Below are 22,537 nucleotides of genomic sequence, written 5' to 3'. Positions count from 1 at the left end.
TATTGACTAACCATTAACTTATTATGACTATTGACTAACCACATTGTCATTGACATATGTCATGGCTTGGTGACATGTGATGAATATGAGACCTCCATATATTCAACATGTAGTCGGCTTCTTCTCCATAAGTTGAATTGCATGTAGCATCCTTGACACTGTTGTGATATATGTAGTTTGCCTCCTCCCCGGTGATCATACCTTATACACAATATTCTCTTGGACTACTTAAGGCCATTGAGTGGTAATCATGAATGTTTTGAGTCGAAAAATAAAATTCATAAAGAAGCAATATCAATCCATTATCCTCCTTATAAGAATCCCCAACATTCTTAAAGATTTCCACATACCATTGGCAAATATTACAGAGCAGGCTGCAGAGCTATCGTCCATCTAACAAGGAAATCGTTCTCTCATTCTTGGAAGATATTTCTGGGTCACTTGAAGAAGATTCAACAGCCGAGGGGATTCTTCTTATGAAGAATGCTGGTTTTTTTGGTCTTGCAAGATTGTTGGATTCACTAACAAGCATGATCACGACAGAGGCCATAGTTGGTCGATCTGCAGCATCTTGCTGCACACATGAATGCGCTTTTATGCATTTTGAATGTTGCTTCCTTCATTTAACAATGGATCCATTTATTCCAATCCTCTTTCTTCCCTCCATAGTCTCCAAGCCTGAGACATTTCAAACTCAAATTGGTTATGGAAAAGAAAATTCCCACTAATTGTAATTACTCACATTTCCAAGAAGGTTGAAAGAATGCTCTGAGTGATAAAAGCTGGTGTTTTTCTTTCCGCTGACAATCTCAAGTAGCATCACACCAAAGCTGAAGACATCAGATTTCACTGAGAAGATCCCATCTAAGGCATAGTCGGGAGACATATACCCTCTAGAGAAGTTGAAAAATTGTAGCAAAGCAATCACTTTCATATAAGGTTACTTAGGGCTGTGGTACTTACTAAGTGCCCACTACTCTATTTGTATTCGCCTGAGTTTGATTTCCTACGAAAATCCTTGCCATTCCTAAGTTTGAAATTTTGGGTTCCACTGCTCATATAAGACTAGAAGAATATTGCTAGTTTTTAAGTCTCTGTGGATGATTTGCAGCCTTGAGTCTTGATGGAGATAAAGAATCCCTCAGGCCATTCTCGAAATGATGGGCAAACCAGAGGATTGGTAAATTTTGAAGTCAGGTGGGAACACCATCTTTAAAATGTGGTATCATTACAACAGGAGTCGTGCTGGGGTGACACAATGACTTGGTCGAGCGCACATAACCGTAGATGCTTTTCTGCAAGATACAAGTAAAAAGCATCTACAGTTATGCGCGCGCCACCACATCATTTGTGTCACCCTTGTGCCTCTGTGTCATTCCAGCATTAGTCTTACAACAGGGGTTGGAACACCGACATTTCAGTTAAGAGTTGAAGCACCACCTAATTTAGAATTTAGGGGAAGTTCTACAAACTGATAATTCTTCAGATAATGCGACCTAAATTACGGGATTTGCTACATCAATTCCAGCAAACATGGTTTTAAATCGCGTTCAAGAGCAAGTTAGATTTATAGAATTTGCTACGTCAACCCCATTGCTACTTTGCATCAACTTCCATGAGATTAAATGACATTGAACACAAATTACAGCATACATAAATGATAAATAATGGCAGTGAGTTTTAAAATAATAGTTATAATTTAATTTGGAAAATCAGTTTTTTAAAAAAGAAAAAAGAAGACAAAGTTAAACAGCTAAATAATACATCACATAATACACTAATGGCGAGTGATTATTTGCTCACAGTCAGCAGTTTAAAATGTGGCTAAAAAAATGACATGATCTTGCCCATAATGGAAAAAAAAAAAAAAAAAGGTTTCTCACCATCTTGTGGCATTCAAAAACATGACACGATGCCTCTGGTTTTGTAGAGGACAAAATTCTATTAAGTTAAAAAAAAAAAAATCACCTTTGAATTTTAATTTTAAATTCGGGTGCTTGGGAACCGTTCATTTTAAACACCTTGGATTAAGATCGATTTTTCTATTTCTTTTTTTTTTGTTTAATTAATTTATTTTCACTTGAAATCTTAGCTCTTTCATGAAATCTAAAACGATGTGACATTAGATTGCCAATGTGGGCCCAACGACCCTTTTCAAGATTTGAAATCATAAAATTAAAATTTTTGGGTAGAGGGCGTGTGGGCTGGAGAGAAAAACTTCTCATATATTGGTTTTTTCTTTATATAGCATGTGCCAATTGTTGGGAAAAATAATGTGAACATAATAGACATAGATCTAGGATTTGATCTTGAACAAACAATAGAATAATCGAATTGAAAATAATAATAATTGTAAAATACCTGAATTCGTTTTTTCGATTATCTGTGAAGAATACGTTGATCTTGATCTACGAAGAATAGGTGCACTACGCTAACTTTGCCTACACCTTTGGTAATGGGAACCTCTATCTCAATAATAGAATAATCTCTGTGTGTATAGAGAGGGGGGGACGACCACCTATTTATAAAAGAAAATACTAGATTTCCTACCCATCGTAGAATTCTAGTATTAGGTGAATACCACTTAAATTTTGATAGGATGTTCATTAACCCATCATATTTGATGCTGGTAACCAATGCTAGACCACTAGTATGGTTTCCAATTTTATCCTTAATGTTTTGAACAAATTACAATCTAGTAATTATATAAAATTTTTATATATGAAAAGGTCACAAAATAATTTTAATAATGAAAATAATAATAATAATAATTCCAACAATCTCCCACTTGGCCTTCACATATATCTTTTGTTTAAAACGACTCCCTGGATTATTACCTTTCGAATAATTGAATGCACTCTTTTGAAAAATAATTGGTCAAAACAATTTAAATAATCTTTAACTATCACCTTCATTCAAAGACACCACTAATGATGGATCATAGATGTAACAAAATGCTTATTTGTCGGTCTTAAGACAATTCCATGGTCTCAAAACTAATGCCATCAATGAATTTAAGAGTTCACCTTTATGTGAACTTTTTTTGTGGTATTAAGACAATGTACACTCTTCAATGTAGTCTGTATGTACATTCCCTAGGTGTCCAACTTCATACTCATCATATGTCATCATGATATTTTATTAGCAACCAGTTATGTGATATTCCATCACCTTTCTATCTAGAATGAAGACTTTATCAACGTGATGCCAAGTCACATCTAATCCAAGTATTTCTTCAATACTTTACGAGTACATCTACTTACTGGCAAAAATAACATATGTACATAATAATGCATAAATAATGACTAGTCATAATCAATTTCTTTAAGTAGCAATGAATAGTTTATCAAGAGTATAAATAAATCAAAACAAGCATAAAATAAACTCAACACTTAAATAACATAAATAAATGACATGATAACTTTAATACAAGTTACATGTTCTTTGAAAATCTTTATCGGAAGTCATTTTGTGAGAGAGTCAGCTATCATATTGCTAGAATCTATCTTGATAAGCTCAATCAATCTTTCACGAATCTTTTCACATACTAAAAGGTATTTTATTTCGATGTGTTTATTTCTTTTGGAAACTCTTTCATTCTTCACAAAATCAGTAGTAGCCTTGTTATTATATAAGAGATGAGCAGCATTGCTTACCAGCAATATATCATCAACATAAAGCACAAAAATGATAAATCGACTCCCACTCATCTTGAGATATATGCACTTGTTGATGACATTTTCTTTAAATCCGTATCCGGTCACCACTTGATCAAATTTCAAGTACCATTGTCTTGATGCTTGTTTCAACCTATAAACTAATCTTTTCAACTTGTAGATAACTGGGGAATAAGTCTTATTGAAAACAATACTTGACTTTTGTATGAAACCCTTTGCTACAAGCCTTACTTTAAAGCTCTTGATCTTATCTTTTGAATCTCTTTTAGTTTTGAAAACTCATTTGCATTCTATTATCTTACAACCTTCTAGAAGCGTCGTTAGTTCTCATACTTCATTCTTTTCATAGATCTCAATTCTTCTTGCATTGCTTCCTATCAGAATTGAGATTTTTTTGAGTCCATTACTTATTTAAATGTAGAAGAATCATCTACATTGCATTTGATAATATCTTCTTCCTGAAAGTACACCTCATAATCATTTATAATAGCGAGTTTGCGTTCTCCGGTAGATCTCCTAATGAGAATAATTGGTTATGGAACTAGAACTACTACCGCTTGAGGATTGGGTTCTAGTTGGATTGATATATCTTCTACAACGATTGTACGAAAAGGTGAAGCCATTAAATGAGGTAAAGGTTGCGGAATAAAACATATTGGTGGATCACTATGTTTCTCTTCAAATATAACCTTTCTTCACTTTTAACTCCCATTATTTTGACCATATTCAAGAAATCTAGCAAATCAGTAACTTTAGTAACTCCAAGCTTTTGTTGCTTAATCATCTTACTTTTAAGGTAATCTACACAAACATCAAAATCTGAAAAATTTAGAGGACCTAAAATTCTTTTCTTAACTTGGATTCTAGTATTCATTATAAATGTAATCTAATTTCAAATGTCATAACATAGAAGAGTTTTCTAACGAACTAGGACACTAAGACCCCATAACATGCGAATCAATAAATAAACATAAAGAGGAGAAGCAAACAAACTATCCAAAGATAATTGATAAAGACCGTTTAATAAAAAAATATATGTCCAACAATGTCATATGATAAAGAACGTGCATCTTACTATCGAAAAGTAAAAGCATAACCAACAATATCCAATTTAGAAATTGAAATAATATTCCGTCTAATAGACTGGATGTAAAAAAAATCTCATCTAAAATCAAAGAATGTCCTATATCGAGAATCAAACGATAAGCTCCAACAACCTCAACCTGCAATGCCTCTGCATTCGTAAGAAAAAGTCTATCCTCTAATTTGGGGTTTTTCTTGCTGTGGAACCTCTTGGATTTTTTTGCAATCAGTTCTTATATACAAAGCAATCCATCTTCATGTGTCTTTTCTTTTTGCAGAACCAACAATCTTCACTATCTATTTTTTCAGCCTCTATTTTTTCCTTGATTATTTTCTGATTCTTGGAATCTTTGAACTATTTTTCTTGTTTGAAGTTATTGTTGCCGCCTTTCTTGAAACCCTTATTCTTGAAATTTTTCTTGCTACTTGCATGAACTGCTAAGTGTGCTGATTCAACTTTCGAATCTCTCAATCTTTCCTCATCAGTAATACAAAGAGAAATCAACTGATTCGAATCCCATTTAGTTTTTTGTGCACTGTAATTTACCTTAAAAGTATCAAAAGATTTAGGCAGAGATAAAACTGCCATGTGAACAAAAGGTCATCTTCAAAAATAATCTCTTACTCACGGAGACCAATGACGAGCTTTGATATCTTCAGAATATGTTCCCGCATATTTTCGTTACCATCATACTTCAGATTATTAATTGACCCAAATACTCATATTGAATAGATCTCTTTTTTCCCACAAATTGTTTCTTGATGATCTGCAATAGTTCCTTAGTTGTATCTGTGGTCTGAATGCCACCTCAAAAAGTCTCACTAATAGATGTTCAAATGATCATCATAGACAATCTATTAACTTTTTCTCATTTAACAAAATGGGTCCTCACTAACTTTGTAGAATCTAGAAGTGGAGCCGGTGGCATCTCTTCAAAGAGAACACAATCAAAATCTATGCATCTTAATAAAATGTCAATATTTATCCTCCAAGATAAGTAATTAGAGTCATTAAGAGGCTCAATCCCTACCAGACTCTTTTGAATCAATAACCCATCCATAGATGTAATAAGATATGGTGAAACATTAATATATACTGTGGGATTCAATTCTTTCAATTCGTACCAGGGGTTTTGGTCGAATCGTTTCAGAGTGTTTTATTAAGGGTGAAACTTTCCACTCTCTAGGTACAAACAAGTCGCCTCATCAAGACTCGCCTTTGAACTGAGATCTCAATATGCTATATGTTCCTTAAAATTGCATTGGAGTACATATATAGACCTAGTCACTTATATTCCAATTCAATCCAGACACTATCCACACCTTTAGGCAAGAGGGTAATCATTCTCTTCCTTTTACGCTTGTGACTATTCTATTCACTCGATCTACACAAACATCTCTAAATTACTTTTAGGCAGAAGTTAGTGATTTCATGCAAAAAAGTGTCACAAAGTTATCTTAGTGAGATACTAAGTCTCAGAATTCAAGAACCCGTAACTTCTATAAAACAGTCACTTTTAAGCAGACTACTATTCTATTTTCATCACGTTCCTTGAACGATCACTCAAAGTGTCTTCCTAAATCCTTATAAGCAAGACCTATACCCTAATATATCTAAATTTGCTTTCTAATTATTTTTATTTGCATGTGGGTACATTAAAAAATAACAACTAAATTTTCAATATAAAATAAAGCAATTATAGATATATTCTCCAAAAGGGTATAACTTAATCTGAACTTTACTGTTATATGTTGCTATTAACGAATTATTTTTAACATTTATATTGAATAGATCTCGAAAAAATATTCAAAATGGACTCTTGTTTTGTTTAAATCGAATTTAAAACGAATTAGTTATGATTTTTCAAAGTTTTATAGGAAAAAATGGTTTTCTATGGTCTGGTTAACGTTTGAACCAGTTTGGTTGGACCGGTTTGACTCGAACTGGGTCAGGGGTTGACCAAAATGAGTCGGATAAGCGGGTCAATTCGAGTCTGAAACGGGTTTAACCCAACAAACCTTTAAAACATTGGTTTAATATGAATCGGGCTTAGCCCAATCATTACAGTCAAACGGGCTTGGTCCAAATAGAATATAAAACGGGCCTGGTCCAAATAGAATATAAAATGGGCTTAACCCAAAACGAAAAACTAAATCGGGCGTTAGCCCAACAGATCATGTGAATAGGCTTGAACCCAATCGAATAAAGAGTTGGGCTTGGTCCGACTGAAAATAAAAGCCCAACCGAAAACCCGAACTGGGTTGGCCAAAAATAATCGTCTTCTTCGTCAAGAAGACAGACTTGCTGTAAAACCCTAGCCGCGCCGCCACCCCAACTGCAACCACCCAATCGTCGACCGGCAAGGCTGATCGCTGACGTCGGACGACTAGTAAGGTCATCGAATAACATCCGATAACTACCGATTAAAACCCCATGACTAATTTATTGATAATCGAAGAGTTTTTCTTTTATTTTAAATCAACAATGACATAAACGATTTGGATCTTTCCTATCGTTTCAATGGATACACCCCATAATGGTTTTTTTGCCAATCCAATCATCGCAAAGATATGAACTAAAATAGTAAATTATTTGTTTGGTTATTGACTGAGCAAGATTACAATATCTTTGATAATCTTCTTTGAAGAAGTAAAGAAAACGACATATTTTTTATTTTCGGATAAATCGACTTTAAATAATAAAAAATATATTTATTCCAAAATAAATCTAGATTCATATAAGACTTAATCAATATAAACTAGTTTAACTCATATTTAATTAGGGTTTTGCATAAGAATAAATCCAGAATGGCTCTGTTACCAATTGTTGGGAAAAATACTGTGAACATAATAGACATGGATCTAGGATTTGATCTTGAACAAACAATAGAATAATCGAATCGAAAAAAATAATAATTATAAAATACCTGAATTCGCTTTTTCAATTATCCGCGAAGAATTCGTTGATCTTGATCTACGAAGAATAGGTGCACTACCCCAACTCTGCCTACACCTTTGGTGATGGGAACCTCTATCTCAATAATAGAATAATCTCTGTATGTGTAGAGAGGGGGGGATGACCACCTATTTATAAAAGAAGATACTAGATTTCCTACCTATCGTAGAATTCTAGTATTAGGTGAATAACACTTAAATTTTGATAGGATGTTCATTAACCCATCATATTTGATGTTGGTAACAAATGCTAGACCACTAGTATGGTTTCCAATTTTATCCTTAATGTTTTGAACAAATTATAATCTAGTATTTATATAAAATTTGTATATGTGAAAAGGTCACAAAATAATTTTAATAATGAAAATAATAATAATAATAATAATTCCAACATCAAATGGCTGGGGTTTTGTATCGTGAATAGTAAACTGAACCAATAAGAGAATATTACAAGTACACCAAAGCTTGAAGTTACAACATTGTTTGAATTTTGAACTCCTTGGAACAGTTTAAAAAGAAGTAAAATCACTCATTACTCACTTAAAATTGTCTTAGGATTTCAAAAAACTGCTGAGCTATCGTCCATCTAAAGTTGAAATCGTAACCTCGTTCTTGGAGCATATTTCAGGGCCATGTGAAGAAGATTCAACAGCCGAGAGGCTTCTTGTTGTGAAGAAAGCTGGTTTGTTTGGCGTTGCAAGATTGTTAGATTCACCAACAAACATGGCCACAACAGAAGCTATCGTTGGTCGATCTGCTGCATCTTCTTTCACACATAAGAGGCCCACATGAATGTATTTCAACACATCTTGAATGTTGCTTCCTTCATTTAATAACGGATCCATCAATTCCAATGCTCTGCCTTCCCTCCATAGCCTCCAAGCCTAAGACATTTCAAACTCAAATTAGTTTTCAAAACTAAGATTGAAAAAAAAAAGATCCTTTTAAAGAGTAAGATATATGATGATACTCACGTTCCCAAGAAGGCTGAAAGAATGCTCAGAGTGATAAAAGGTAGTGTTTTTCTTTCCACTTACGATCTCAAGTAGCATCACACCAAAGCTGAAGACATCAGATTTCTCCGAGTACGTTCCCTCTAAGGCATACTCCGGAGGCATATACCCACTGCATTCCGCCATTAAAAAAAAGGTTAGGAATTGCAATATTGGATTGCAAAATGTAATGAGTTCTATTTATTGCGGAAGTTGAAAATTGCACCAAAACAATCTCTTCTACATGGGGTAGTGGTACTTACTAAGTGCCGACTACTCTACTTGTATTTGCTTGAGTTTGATTATCTCCGACAATCCTCGCCATTCCAAAGTCTGAAATTTTTGGGTTCCACAGCTCATCTAGAAGAATATTGCTTGGTTTTAAATCTCTATGGATGATTCTCAGTCTTGAGTCTTGATGGAGATAAAGAAGTCCTCGGGCGATTCCTGAAATGATGCCCAAGCGCTTTTCCCAATCCAACGTAGGTCGATTTTGATCTATCAAAGTTCACAAAGAAGTTTACATAATTAATGGATATGTAGTAACAATGCGAGATTGGGTATAGTACTATAATTAAATTAAGAAATTAATGTGAATTTCAATATAAACCAGTAGTTTTTGAAAGTGTAGGAACTAACCAAAAAGATAATAATCCAAGCTTTTGTTGGGCATGTATTCGTAGAGTAGCATCTGCTCATCTCCTTGGACGCAAAAGCCTAAAAGCCTAACAAGATTCCTATGTTGAAGTTTGGCAATTAGAATTACCTCAGTCTTGAACTCTTCTAATCCTTGTCCAGAACAGCGAGAAAGCCTTTTCACAGCTATTTTTTGCCCTCCTGGTAGGCTGCCCTGAAAACAATCACTATATTTTTATTTTCATCCCCAAAAAAAATGTAAAATGTAAATATATTTATAAAAGATTGTTTGTGCAATCATAGATGTACCTTATAAACTGGCCCAAAACCCCCTTGCCCAAGCTTATTCGAATTTGAAAAGTTATTGGTAGCAACTGCTATGCTTTGGAAATCAAAGAATGGTATATCTAGGTCTTTCCTCCCATTTTTTCTGAACTTATCTGCACCCAAGATGACTTTGGCCCTTTGGGCATCTGCAACCATACCATACTTAATGATCTTCTTCAGCATTTTCATTTCTCTTATTCTTTATAAAAAAAAAAAAAGGCTTAAATACCTTTTCGTTTTAACGATTTCTTCCTCCACCAATAGCCAATGGTGCCTAAGAAAAGAATCACTGTAATAGAGGTCAAAGGGAATACTATCCCAAACAACGATCTTCTACTTGGTCTTCTACTTGATGAGGGTCGTAAATAGTGTGTCATATCTAAAATAAAGAAAAATAACATTTTCAATTAGCTCAATAATTGCTTAAGGGCCCTAAATGGTGTTTCATATCTAAAATAATTTTTATGCGAAATGCTGGACATTTTCTCTCGAGTGAGACTGAAGAAAAGATATTGTTATACTCACCTTCAACACAGTACCCAACCGATGGATTCCAAAGGAAATTCTCATTGCAAATGCACCTCATTTTAGCCTCTGTCTTATCCGCCCTGCATGTTGAATGTGGCCAGCTTTGGCAGTCCTTTGAAAAATCACACTGTGGCTCAGAAGGTATCTTCCACCCAATCTCCACTCCAAGTGACCGATTTGCTATCAGTAACATCAAATTATCTTTAAGTGTGCTTGTATAGGTCTTGCAGCCAGTAGTCAGAACACCAATAGAATGTGATGTTGAGGATGAATTTCCAGCAATGTAACTGCAACAGTTCGTGGAAGAAGAAATACAACCATTTTTCTGTAATTTTTGGCATAAGCTTGAATTGCAAATGGAATTTGAAAGCAGTGAGGAGTTCAGGAGAGTAGGACAATCAAACATCACGATGATATTATGGGTGGTCAAGTAAAAGGGTAGGGAAGGACTCAATCCTATATCGTAGGCATTTAGTCCCCAACATGGTTTATCATCAGAAATAATTTTAACAGTCTGGATCACCATCGTCTGGGTTTCTGGACTAATCTTGTTAACTCGGTAAGAGTGGCCATCAAATGTGTTGAAGAAAAGACCTCCTGTTGCATTGCAGCAGTAATAACTACGGTAAGCTGGATCCCCACAATTTGTTCCTGTGCTCAAAGGATAGGGGATGGTATGGTTGCCGCAATTCTCACATCTTTGAGTATGTTCTGAAGAGAGTGAGGGAAATACTACTTAAAAGTTATGGGAGATTCAACAAATGGATGAACTCAAACTGATAACATCAATATATACAAAGACACAATAAGAGAGGACAAGAATTTATTTGAAGTTTAAGACACGTAACCCCCCCAAGCCATGGGTGGATCCCTTGCTTGGACTTGAATTGAACCAAAAACTTATTTCATATGTGTAATTTTTTTTTTTTCCTCTTTAACAATTTTTTTTTTTGTTATTTGTTTCCTCCAAACCGCATATCCACTTGTAAGAAATTACTTCGTCATTTCATATGGTAAAAGACAATATAGGGTGGTAACAAGAGTCCCTTGCTTCGACATCAAAACAAAGCAAAGGGCAGATAGGGGAAACATATTACAAGGGAAGAAGTATCTGGGGTTGTCAATTGGTGTGAACTGATTACTTGCAGTTAGGGATTTTGGGTGGTTAGTATATGTTATTTTTTGTCGAAAATTTTGCCCCCTAACCTAAGCTTGGAGAAGAAAAGTCGGGTTGAATGGATGAGCATTTTTACCCCTAACCTAAGCTTCGAGATTCATTGACAGAATTGAAAAAGGTGGGATCATTCACTTTATCACTACAACAGTTAAAAGTGTATTGTACAGAGCACCTAATCTCTATCAGATTTTTAGTCAGTTGTTTGTAAACTTAATCCTGACTAATTAAGAGTATTATCTATCATTATTGTAGATTTAAATGATCCAAACTTACCAATTTCTAAAGCAGCCATGCGTATGAATAGCTCTTCAACTTCTTGGACATAATAATAATTCACTAGCTGAACATGTCTTAAATCCCCATCCCAGATTTTGCAAGTTGTAGCGCCGACATATTTCCCAATAGTGTAAGCATAAGCACTACAATTACAGTTATGGAGGCAATCCGATCGACAATTCTCTGCTGTTTCAACTTGGTATGATGATATTGTCGTGTTTTCTATATGCACGAGGTTGTATGAAATGAATCCATCCTCTTCGTTGTTGTCACAACGGAGTGGTGTTCTTCTCTTGCACCCACCAGACCAATCCCCTGCCTCCCAATTCTTCTGTGATGTGGGCTCAAAACCCGGTAAACATTCACAAAGAGCGTAATCTCTCTGATAACCAAATCCGTTAAACAAATTAATATCAGTGTAATAACATCGGCCGAAAGACCCACAGCTAACATAATCACATGGTGCCTTTGGTAGCCACCAATCGATTAACCATGAGTCCAAGTCCAAGATATAGAATTCCAGGACGCCGTTAACATTCATTACTAACCTCGTCTTGTTAAGGGTGAGGAATACGTGAAGTAAACCTCGTTTCCCTCGATAACTTTAGTCAAGTTAAATAGAGAAGATTGGGCATATTCTGGGGGAACCATTTCAAACATACTCCCATTCCAAGCACCACTTGTCCAGTACGTAATCGATCCGTGCCAGAGGGACAACTTGTTTGATTCATAACCAAATTTGAAAATTCCAACTTCCGGGTTGATAGGGCTTCTCCATGAACTAAGAAATCGGTTTTGTTTGCTTGATATCATCAGCTTCATACCTGGAAGGAACGTATCGGTTGGATGATCGAAGCTCTGCCATATAAATATGTTTGAATTGGGTTCTTTCAGGATTAGATTTCCAGAATCTTGGAGCATTGCAATAGAATCAGTTGCTAATAATGAAGCATTTGTGGACCAGATGGATGTTCCATTTCCATCCAAAACCAACATATTTCTATCTTGGCCTATTGTAACAACTCCTCCCTTGGAATATTCAGTGAGTGGGTGTTCTCTGTTAGCAACCCAAACGATTGTTTGTGGCTTACGCTTATGATACCATATCCCCACATATCGATTCTTGGAGCCCTCTGGAGTGAAGAATCCAAACTCAAAGCTTTCAGATAAAGAAACTATGGTTTGCCCATCTCTGAGGGGCTGATTTTGTGTTATAGTACTGTCGGCTGCATTGCAACATAGTGCACACAAGAAGGAAATTAGCAAGTAGAAACAACAAAACAAGGAGAAACACTTCATTATTTAGTTTCTTTCAATCTCTAGTAAGAACTAGAAGAGGGTGCGGTACTGAAGACTACAAATTTCTCGCTAGTAATTGATTGTATGTTTTCTTGAAGGTGAATCAATCACTTATATAATGCAAGTTTCCCATCAGAATTTAACAGTTGTTCCAATCAACTCAGCTACAAAGTCCAACCAGCCAAGATGGGAATTCAATACTTTGACTGGAGAATAAAGAGCCCTACATATCAACCACTATCATTCATTCGTTTTTCCTCCCATCTGATTCACTGAGATTCTGAGAGACATGTGCGACAAAAAAAATACTTTTAATTATCACAGCCCAATTTGTTCACTTATTTATCACACCCCCAATTGAAGACTAAAAAATTACTTTTTAGACATTACGAACGTACAAAATATTATAGTTGCTTACTAGTATAATTCTGCTCATATAAAATCCTAAAACTTAAAAAAAAAAAAAAAAAAAACACCAATTGAGAGATGTCATTGGCACCCCAATTTTTATTTATTCACAACCGTTCACTTAATTTTTTTGGAAGTTTTCATTTTAATCCCCAAAACATGTATTTTGAGTGAATTCATAGATATTAAAAGTGCCGAACTCACAAGTTCGTAGGTTATAAAAATGACAAATGCATGTTTTGGAATTAAAATGAACAGTGTACTCTCGGAATTTCGTCATATTCAACACACAAAATGGAGGTTCACCCGATATGAATCCGAGAATACCATCTTAATTTACTAATCACCTCTACCATTGGATTTATTTTCAAGAACATTAATCGATTTATATTTCAATCCACAAACAATGATTTGTTGTATAGATTGAGATCAAATTAGGATTGTTTAGACTATCAAGTGGGCTTGCGAAGGTTAAATTGATCTCTGTACTCTTTTATATTGCTTTAATTTTAATTTCTATTTCAGTTCTATTCTACACTTAGCTACAAATTTTCAAATTCTGTTTTGGTTTCAAATCGAAGGAAACATTGAATCACGATTGTCCATGTGGAACAAATCTTACTCACTAAGTTTATTTTAAATATTTGTTCACTTTTATACCTACAAAAGCATCGATCATAAAGAAAACTCAATTTCTCTCCATTATGTTTGGATGGACAGGAAAGAACTTGGGACAACTTTGAAATTTTAAAATATCTTAAAAGAGATTTAGGGGCAAAGTTGGAATTATAAAATATTTTAAAAGATTTCTCTTCATTTCTCTCCTCTTCTCTCTCCACTTTTGGAGAGAAAGAAAACTCACATTTTTTTTCTCTCCTCTTCCCTCTATTTATTTGCTTCTCTCTTCACTTAACAATCCAAACAAGAGAAATGGAAAGAAACTCATTTATTTTCTCTTCTCTTCTGTTATCTCCATTTCTCTCAATCCAAACATAACCTAAGATACAGATGTAGTAGAGAGACTAACAAAGGGAAAGGAAAAGAAAATCCTAAAAGAAGATTACTTAGGGGGACAAGTTCTAAGAACCATTCATATGAGAGAGAGAGAGAGAGAGAGAGAGAGAGAGAGAGATGACACCAAGAAGAAAGAAAAATGTAAGAAATGTATAAAAAAAAACATGAAGGGCAACTAAAGAGGGTAAAAATAAGTGGGAGGAAAGAGCAATAGAGAGAGGAAGAATGATTTTTGAAGAGAAAAGGAGAGGAACCTGATTGTTTTTTCCTTTTTGTGAGTCCACCCAAGGGATCTAATCATTCATAAATTTGTGGGCGTGGAAAAAAGCAATAGTCCATTGAAAATGCTTTGGGTTGAAAGAATAAGTTACATGCAAAACGTTACAGGGCATTGTACTATATTTTAGGTCTTGCTAGTAGAACACATTTTGTGTGCTCCACTGACCCATGGCTATGGTGGTGCTGACTAAACTACCATATGACAAAAAAATAAAGAATAAGGGGAGTAATTGAAATTCCATTTTCCCCCGAAATCTTAATCGAAGGTGGTGGGATCAAAATCTATTTAAAGATCTATATTTTCATCAAGAGCCATCATTATGTGAAAAAAGGGGCAAATTCGATGTCAAGTTACGTAGTATTTAGAAGGGTAGCGTTGAGTTTACATTTTTTTTTTTTTCACATAATGCATTCTATACTGATTTCCTTGGACACTGCCTTTAACATTGTGCTGATGTGCCAATGTGTACAAGACCGTTGATTTTTCACTCGTATCTTAAAGAAAAACATCTATGATTTTGTACATAATACCACATCAGCGTAATGTTGAACCCAGTGTCCAAAGAAGTACAGTTCAACATTTTCCTTAATCAACTATATAAATTAAGTCTATTTATCCTTTTTTACATTCCTGTCTCGTGAGCAAGTGTTTCCATTGGACAAAGAAGACAAGTAGAAGTCCTTCCTAATCAGGGGCGGATTTACAGGGGGCTGTGGGGGCACTTGGCCCCACAAGAATTTTCAAAGTTTATGGATTAGACTTTGAAAATAAAAAAGACTTTATTGCAACAGATTTTAGCGCCAAATTAAAGACCAAGATGAATCGTACGAGTGAACTTGGTATCATCCACCAACAAGACGAATTGACAAGTCATCTCAAAGGCAAGGGTTATTCCGACTCTTAAGGCATTTATTTAAAACTTGTTCGAGATGACTCAAATAAATCGGAAATGGCCCAGTAATCAATACCAAGTGCTTAGCGATTGCCTTCGTCAGATTTTGGCAAAATTCCATCATTTAAGCCCTCAAATTAGTATATTTACTATTTAGGAAAGTTTTATTTTGGTTATAACTTTCTTTAGGAAAATCCATTTTTAATTCCATTTATTGCTTTAGATTTGTCTCGATTAGTAGTTTCCGTTTTTTGTAATGCTTCTTACTTCCATTAATTAGAAATCCCTGCTTTATAAAGGGATTGGCTTCCTATGTAACAGGGGTTTTTTTTTTTAGAGTTAAAAATTTTCATATTTTATCAGTTGGCATAGTAGACAATGTGCGGTATGATTCACGTTGGATGGATATCTATATATTTTCTTGAACAAGATTGAATTTATGTTTGTTTGGTCAATTATGTATCACACCCTTCTTTTATTGAGAATTAGATTTAGTCAGTAATCCCATGTTTTATCATTTGAGGTAGAGATGATTGTTGGACTGAGAATTTAACAATTTACAAGGTTTCTGATAATCTTAATCCTGCTAATAACTTCCAATCAAGAATTGAGAAAAGGGTGTGAAATACAGAAATGGTTAGGGAGGCTGATATTTAGATATGTAGGCCTTTTTATTTGTTTGTCTTTGTTTATACAACACATGTGCCATGATAACTTAATTTAGTTTCACTCTTTCTGTTCTCAAAGAAATTAAACTGAACTCTACAGCAAAAATAAAATAAAATTGTACCTTGGTTTTTTTTTTTTTTGATAGATAAATTGTAGCTTGTTTCAAGAGGACACTAGACACCTTTACTATGAAAGCAGCATTTTATTAAATTGACTGTTCATACAACTTCACTCTTTGTTTGGTGGTGAGCTTATGTTGATGTAAATTGGGAAAGTGAATTTTGTCTTTTGTTGTTTATCTCATAAAGAGACGTAGGATTCTATTGATTCTCTTAGTTTTCAATGAATTACAATCAATCCCAACAGAGGATTTATATAGAAAATCCAACAATCCTACATAGAAATAAAATCTAGATAATCGTATATATTCTAATCAATCTCTAGAGAGATAATTAAAACGTAGTTTCAATGGGCCTTATTACCCACTTTGAGAATGTTGCGTATGATGGGCCATGTAAATGGGCTGGAGGAAAACCAATGTGCCTGAATATGAGAAAGAGTATGGGTTTTAGTACAGGGATGAAGAGAATTATTGGGCTGAATTTCAAGGTAGTCATTAACTTGTTATGTAGAGAAAGTGTGGGCCTTGGCATATTGATTGGGCTTTAAGAACTCAGCCCAATGATTTGAAATTACAACTACCACGTTAGGAGTTGCATCCCAAACACGTGCAATCACTGTTTTCAAACATTCCTTTTATAACCCCTCACCCTTCTCACTCCTCAATCAGTCTCTTCTTCAATTCAAATATGCTCTCCTTTTCAATCAATCACTCTCATTTGGTTCACTTAGTTGGAGTAATGGAAACACCATCATCATCTTCAAAAATCTCACCCAATTAAGATTACTTTAATGAACCAAACATCAATTTCATGTACTTTAATGAATACCCACATTTTGATTTCACATGCTCACTTTTGTACCTAATGCAGGGAATTGAGGGCACATCCCGATGTCTCAAAATTCCAAAGCGGATCGATTGAATTTGGTACAATATCTCTAATGATTCCCCCATTGTGGGTCTTGCAGTTGGAACACCAAGATCAAGATTCAACCCCATTTCTCCCATGAAATGTTGGAGAACACCCGAATCTGGTAATGCATTGCTTTGTTGCCAAGTCAAGTCTCTTGCAAAGGATCAAGGAACAATCCGAGCATCCAAGAGTACCTCTTGACAAATCTTTTGACGAAATTTCGGTTTCTCCATCTACTCTTGGCACACAAGCTAATTCACCTAATAACTTAGCCAACCATTTGATTGAGAATGCTATGGGTATTGGCTAACTGAATTGGGTCTTACTTCCCTTACATCCACTAAGGCTTCCTTTCATCAAGAGGTGAGTTTGATCAAATCCTTCATATTATAATTCCCCTGAAATAGATCAAAATCTGAAGAAGAGAATCACCAACTGATACATCAATCAGATCGATCTTTTGGTGGACCATCAATAGTGGTATGGCTTAGCTAAAAATCAGACCAATTAAACAATGAATTTGGTCAGTCTGGATCAATAATTTGATGGGTCACAAGTATGGTATTTGTGATAGGATCATTGATCTTACTAGTTTGACATGTGATTGTTCCCGAGTTGCTCTTAAATATTTGTGTATTTTATTTTAATGGGTATTGAGTTTAACTAATTTCCTTTATTTAGGTAGTTAGTACTGATATTTTGAAGGAGATGGTGAAGTTAAATGAGAACGTAATCACTAGATCGTTATTGTATGATTGCCTCGATAACTTCTACTTAGATTCAGAGGCAGTTTTCTCAAACCAAAATTATTTTCACAATCAAGACAAATCAGACGTCGGGGTGGTCTATTGAGGTCAACATAAGCTCACCACCAAACAAAGGTTGTTTGTTTGATATGTTAGATTTGATTAGGTGTAGTTCACCTACACCAAGAGGGGAGTGCCTTTATTTTCATTAAAGCCATTCAACTAGCCCAATATAAAGAGCCCGGCCGGTATCAAATACGAAGTTGGTACGGAAGGGAAAACTTTGGAAAAAAATGTTAAAAATGAGAAAAAAAACAATGAGAATAAAAGATGAAAAATATATATTAAAAAATATGACAAAATATATATCTAATGAAAATTCATAAAATCAAGTTATTATCATCAAATTCCAAATTTGTACATTTATGAATTACTTAATTATATTATTTATCAAATCCCATATGTAAGAGAGAGAGAGAGAGAGTTTATTTTTTTACAGTTTTAATCATCATGGATGCAAGTTGCGTTTTTTTTTCAGAAAAAAATGCCATTTTTTGTGACTATGCGGTTAAGCCCGTTAAAACAAAAACTAAAAAACAATAATAAATTATTATTGTGCATGAGCCCCACACATTCATCTTCATCAATCTGTGAGTTGTATCCATCTATAAAAAAAAATTGATTTCACCATGTGAGCAATCAATCACCAAGGCCATGGAGTCTCCGAAGGTTTGGATGGTTCGATTTTCTCAATGACCAATGAACAAGACCACAATGTTCCCTATGTTATTGATTCTCTTTTAAGGCCCAAAACATTGAAAAAATGGCACCCTGTTCATTTTAATCTGAAATCGTAATTTACCATTTTCAAAATTAAAATATTTTTGTTTAATTGGAGAAAAAATTCATTGTTTTATAAAACATAACTTTTTCTAACTGTTTTACTGAAATTAAACAAGGAAAGTATTTCGAAAATGCCCTAACCATTCGAAATCACAATTTTGGTTTAAAAAAATTGGATTTCTAGCATCCTAATCAAGTTTCGAAGACTCTATTCTAATGGAAAGGATTTGAAAAGGAAGAAGAAGCCATTTTCAAGTATTTTTCCAAGCATTTTGAAGATGTATGTAAAAAAGTTGAGATTTTTTTTCAATTTTTTTTGTTTTTTACTTTATTTTTGGATGAAAATCGATCAAGGATAGTTCTTTTGGTTTGAAATCATTTACACAAGTCATTATGTCAAGTTTTTAGTCAAACTTTATATGTATATTAGTCAAAAAAATTTGAAAAATGAAAACAGGTGGGTTTTACCTACGTCGAGATCACCAATTTTTTTTTTTTTTGGTTCAACATTTTTATTGTTGAATTCAACATTAAAAAAAAAAAAAAAAAAAAAAAAAAAAAAAAAAAAAAAAAAAAAAAAAAAAAAAAAAAAAAAATTGTAGTCAAACTCAATAATAAAAAGTGGTGAGCTCGACAATAAATAAAATTGTTGAGTTCAACAATAAATAAAAATTGGTGAGATTGACAATAAAAAAATGGTGAGCTCGACAATTAATAAAACTGTAAGCTCAAAAATAAATAAAAAATGGTGAGCATGGCACTGTATTTTTTTTTTATTTTTTGAATCTAGACATCTTTCTTCATTTTTTATTTAAAATCATTGAAATGGATCAAAAAAATATATCTAAATGTTCAAAATTAGTAGTATACTATTTTCATTCATCAGTCATGATAAAAAATCGTCACAAATGATTGGAATCGTAGTTGGAAAATCTAAGTATGTAAAGAAGATGAAAAATGAGTAGTTTAAGCATTTCAAAAATATTATAATCTGAGATGAGGATGAGGACCATTAAATAAAAAAAGTTTTACTAAATGGACTATCATGCAACTGCCCAAAACTCTGGGATTAATTAGAAGAACTCCCTTCACCAGGGTCCTTTAAAGAAATTTCCCTTTAAATTTTAAAAGTATCTTCAGACTTGGAATTCCCATGAAACCTCACTCTCTGAATTTCAGCATGGTTGCTTGTCTCCCTTTGCGTTAGTGATGTACATTCGAGTACCCAGACCCGTACCTGACCCGATTTTTCTGGTACGGGTCGGGTAGTCATGGGAACCAGGATCGTACGTACCCGTAGATTTTGTGTATGGGTAAGTAGCCAAAAGGTATATCCATACCTGATTTTTCGGATATTTTTCAAGTACGGGTAAGTAGCCAAAAGGTATATCCATACCCGATTTTTTGGATATTTTTCAAGTACGGGTTGGGTATGGTAAATTTAATTTTTTTAAATATTATAATTTATATAAATACTTTAAAGTTTTAGTTTACTACTTTACTCTAAATTTAAATTTTTATTTAAATACTAAACGATACGTATATAATTTACTTTTTAATTATATATGTATATAAATACTTATATTTCTAAAGTATGGGTAAAATTCGGGTTGGATACAGGCCGTTTCTTGTCACTCGAAATGGTACCTAGACCGAACCAAGATGGATTGGGTACGGTCCGGGTAATGTTCGTGTACAGGTACTTTTCAGACCGGATTCAGGCGGATAACGGGTATTTTGTACATCCCAGCATTACCTACTTAGTCACTATTTACCATCTTTTAATAAAATAAGGCCGGAGAAGAATGACTTATGAGAAAACACATGATTTCAATGTAAACATGAAATCCAACAGTTGGGATTTGTACAAAAATGACACAAATATCGAGGATAAATCTCATCAGTTGAATTTTGTAATTAAAAGTATGGTTGGAATCATGTGTTTTTTTCCCAGGTCATTTTTCACGAGTCACCTCATTTTGACCTTTAATAAAATAACATAAACTGCTCTTCTACAACTTCAAATTGATAATATCACTAAAAATGTAAATCAAGATTATTAATATAACCATGTCTTTGAGAAGAAAATCAAGACTCCAGTCCTTGTGAATTTTTCTTTCATCCTACGTCTACAGCTTGGTTGCATTTTGTCTCACTCTTTTGCTAATTGAAGAGTAGGGATAGGGATTCAGAATGGTGTCCCGTACTTAACCAAGGTCAGGTGGCTCCCTATTTAATGTCACGAGGTATTTTTGGGATCCATTGATGGTATGGATATGTGGTCCATCCCCCAACGTACCAAAAATCATAGTGTTTGATAACGTGTATCCATTAAATCTAAGCTTTGAAAACGAGTTTAAATCCAACCATTAGAAATCATTCTTAAGACAATACTATTATCAATAGATGAACATCATCAATCAAACTGATATTTTGTGTGTAGATTTTATCAAGGGATGGACCACATATCCATACGGTCATGGGTCCCCAAAAATTCCACGTGCCATAAAATGGGGGTACCACCTGACCTTGGTTATGTACGGGGCATCGTTCTAGATCCCTACTCTTAATTGAAGGGTTTTGTGGGCGTTCGAGCACACATAAGTTAACAAGACCCTTAATTGAATAGTATCATTAGTATTAGCACTCTTCTCACAACCTCCAATTTTTCTACAACCAAAACCAATGATCATTAATGAAAAACTTTCTACTTGAAAAGTATAATTTCGTTAACATTTTAATTATTCTACCATTTGTGCCTCCTCATGAAAAATTTATCAATATTTCTTTACATTCATTACTTTTGTGTATTAAAAGATCAAAAAACAAAACAAAACAAACAAAAATTAAAAGAAAAATATATTTATTCACATAAATAAATATCCTAATCAAACATAAAGTAAGGAATTAAATTAGATACTAATTTACAAAAGCTTCTTCCAACAACCTTCTTGAGCCACTCATTAAACCAGGACTCAATCTAAACATGAGAATGCAAAATTCCATCTGATTCAAAGCCCCATCTCCATCCAAATCTCCTTCTCTCAACATGCACATAACTTCATCATCTCTCATGTCTTGCAATCCCAAAACCACCAAGTTTCTTTTCAAGCTTTCGAATGTGATCAAACGCTTTTGACCATCCATCAACATTCGAAATCCATTGCATAGCTCTCCTATAAATCCTTCAGCACCTAGTCTTTCCACCATTGATGGAAAGAAATCTTGGAATAAAAATGCATTTTGTTCTGCCATTGTTATACAAATGTAAACCGAGAGATGATAAATAGATTGCTGAGAGAGAGATGGAGAATTAGAGAGTAAAGGGTGTTGTTATATAAGGGAGGAAAAAAAAACAGAAGGAGTGGAAGGAGTGGCCATTGATGCCAACTAAGGTACAGATAGGAAGATTTTTATGGTTGAAGCGGGCTTCTTGCCTCTTTACATTCGTGGCTCCTTGTATGGGAAAAGGAAGTTCTCTTCTCTTTCCTCGAAGTTGCATGAGATCTAACATGTGTTGCGCAGTCCCATAAAAGTGGACAAAATTTATTAAAATAAGAGAGATGTTATGGCACCCCAACTTTTACCTATTACACTCCAATTAAAAATAAAGAAAATAGGACCATTTCATGTGCTAAATAGGATGAAATTCCAAGTCTGGTATACTGTTCATTTTAATTCTCAATACATGTTTTCAAGTG

At 34.2% G+C, this 22,537-nt stretch overlaps 2 protein-coding genes and 1 pseudogene across 2 annotated transcripts; all 3 read right to left on the bottom strand.

Annotated features, from left to right (window-relative positions):
• Positions 1–8,048: 8,048 nt before the first annotated feature.
• On the bottom strand, positions 8,049–12,192 carry LOC147392091 (cysteine-rich receptor-like protein kinase 41). Its single transcript, XM_086458046.1, has 8 exons — positions 11,649–12,192; positions 10,196–10,909; positions 9,900–10,049; positions 9,653–9,816; positions 9,347–9,557; positions 8,971–9,205; positions 8,690–8,840; positions 8,049–8,599 (listed from the first exon to the last, which is right to left on the bottom strand). Exons 1-8 carry the CDS (start codon positions 12,190–12,192, stop codon positions 8,291–8,293), a joined length of 2,478 nt encoding a protein of 825 aa, XP_086314172.1. The 3' UTR covers positions 8,049–8,290.
• A 2-nt stretch (positions 12,193–12,194) lies between these two features.
• LOC147392090 (putative G-type lectin S-receptor-like serine/threonine-protein kinase At1g61610) lies at positions 12,195–13,105 on the bottom strand. Its single transcript, XM_086458047.1, has one exon. The coding sequence runs from the start codon at positions 12,948–12,950 to the stop codon at positions 12,195–12,197; it is 756 nt and encodes a 251-aa protein (XP_086314173.1). The 5' UTR covers positions 12,951–13,105.
• Positions 13,106–21,755: 8,650 nt separating this feature from the next.
• LOC147392089 (calcium-binding protein KRP1 pseudogene) lies at positions 21,756–22,091 on the bottom strand (annotated as a pseudogene).
• Between the last annotated feature and the right edge of the window lie 446 nt (positions 22,092–22,537).

Source organism: Akebia trifoliata, chromosome 11 (assembly GCF_017979445.1).
Source record: "Akebia trifoliata isolate Shusen 1 chromosome 11, ASM1797944v1, whole genome shotgun sequence".
Taxonomy (NCBI): Eukaryota; Viridiplantae; Streptophyta; class Magnoliopsida; order Ranunculales; family Lardizabalaceae; genus Akebia; species Akebia trifoliata.
The sequence above is the reverse complement of the archived record's forward strand: the minus strand, read 5'-3'. Positions and strand labels throughout refer to the sequence as shown.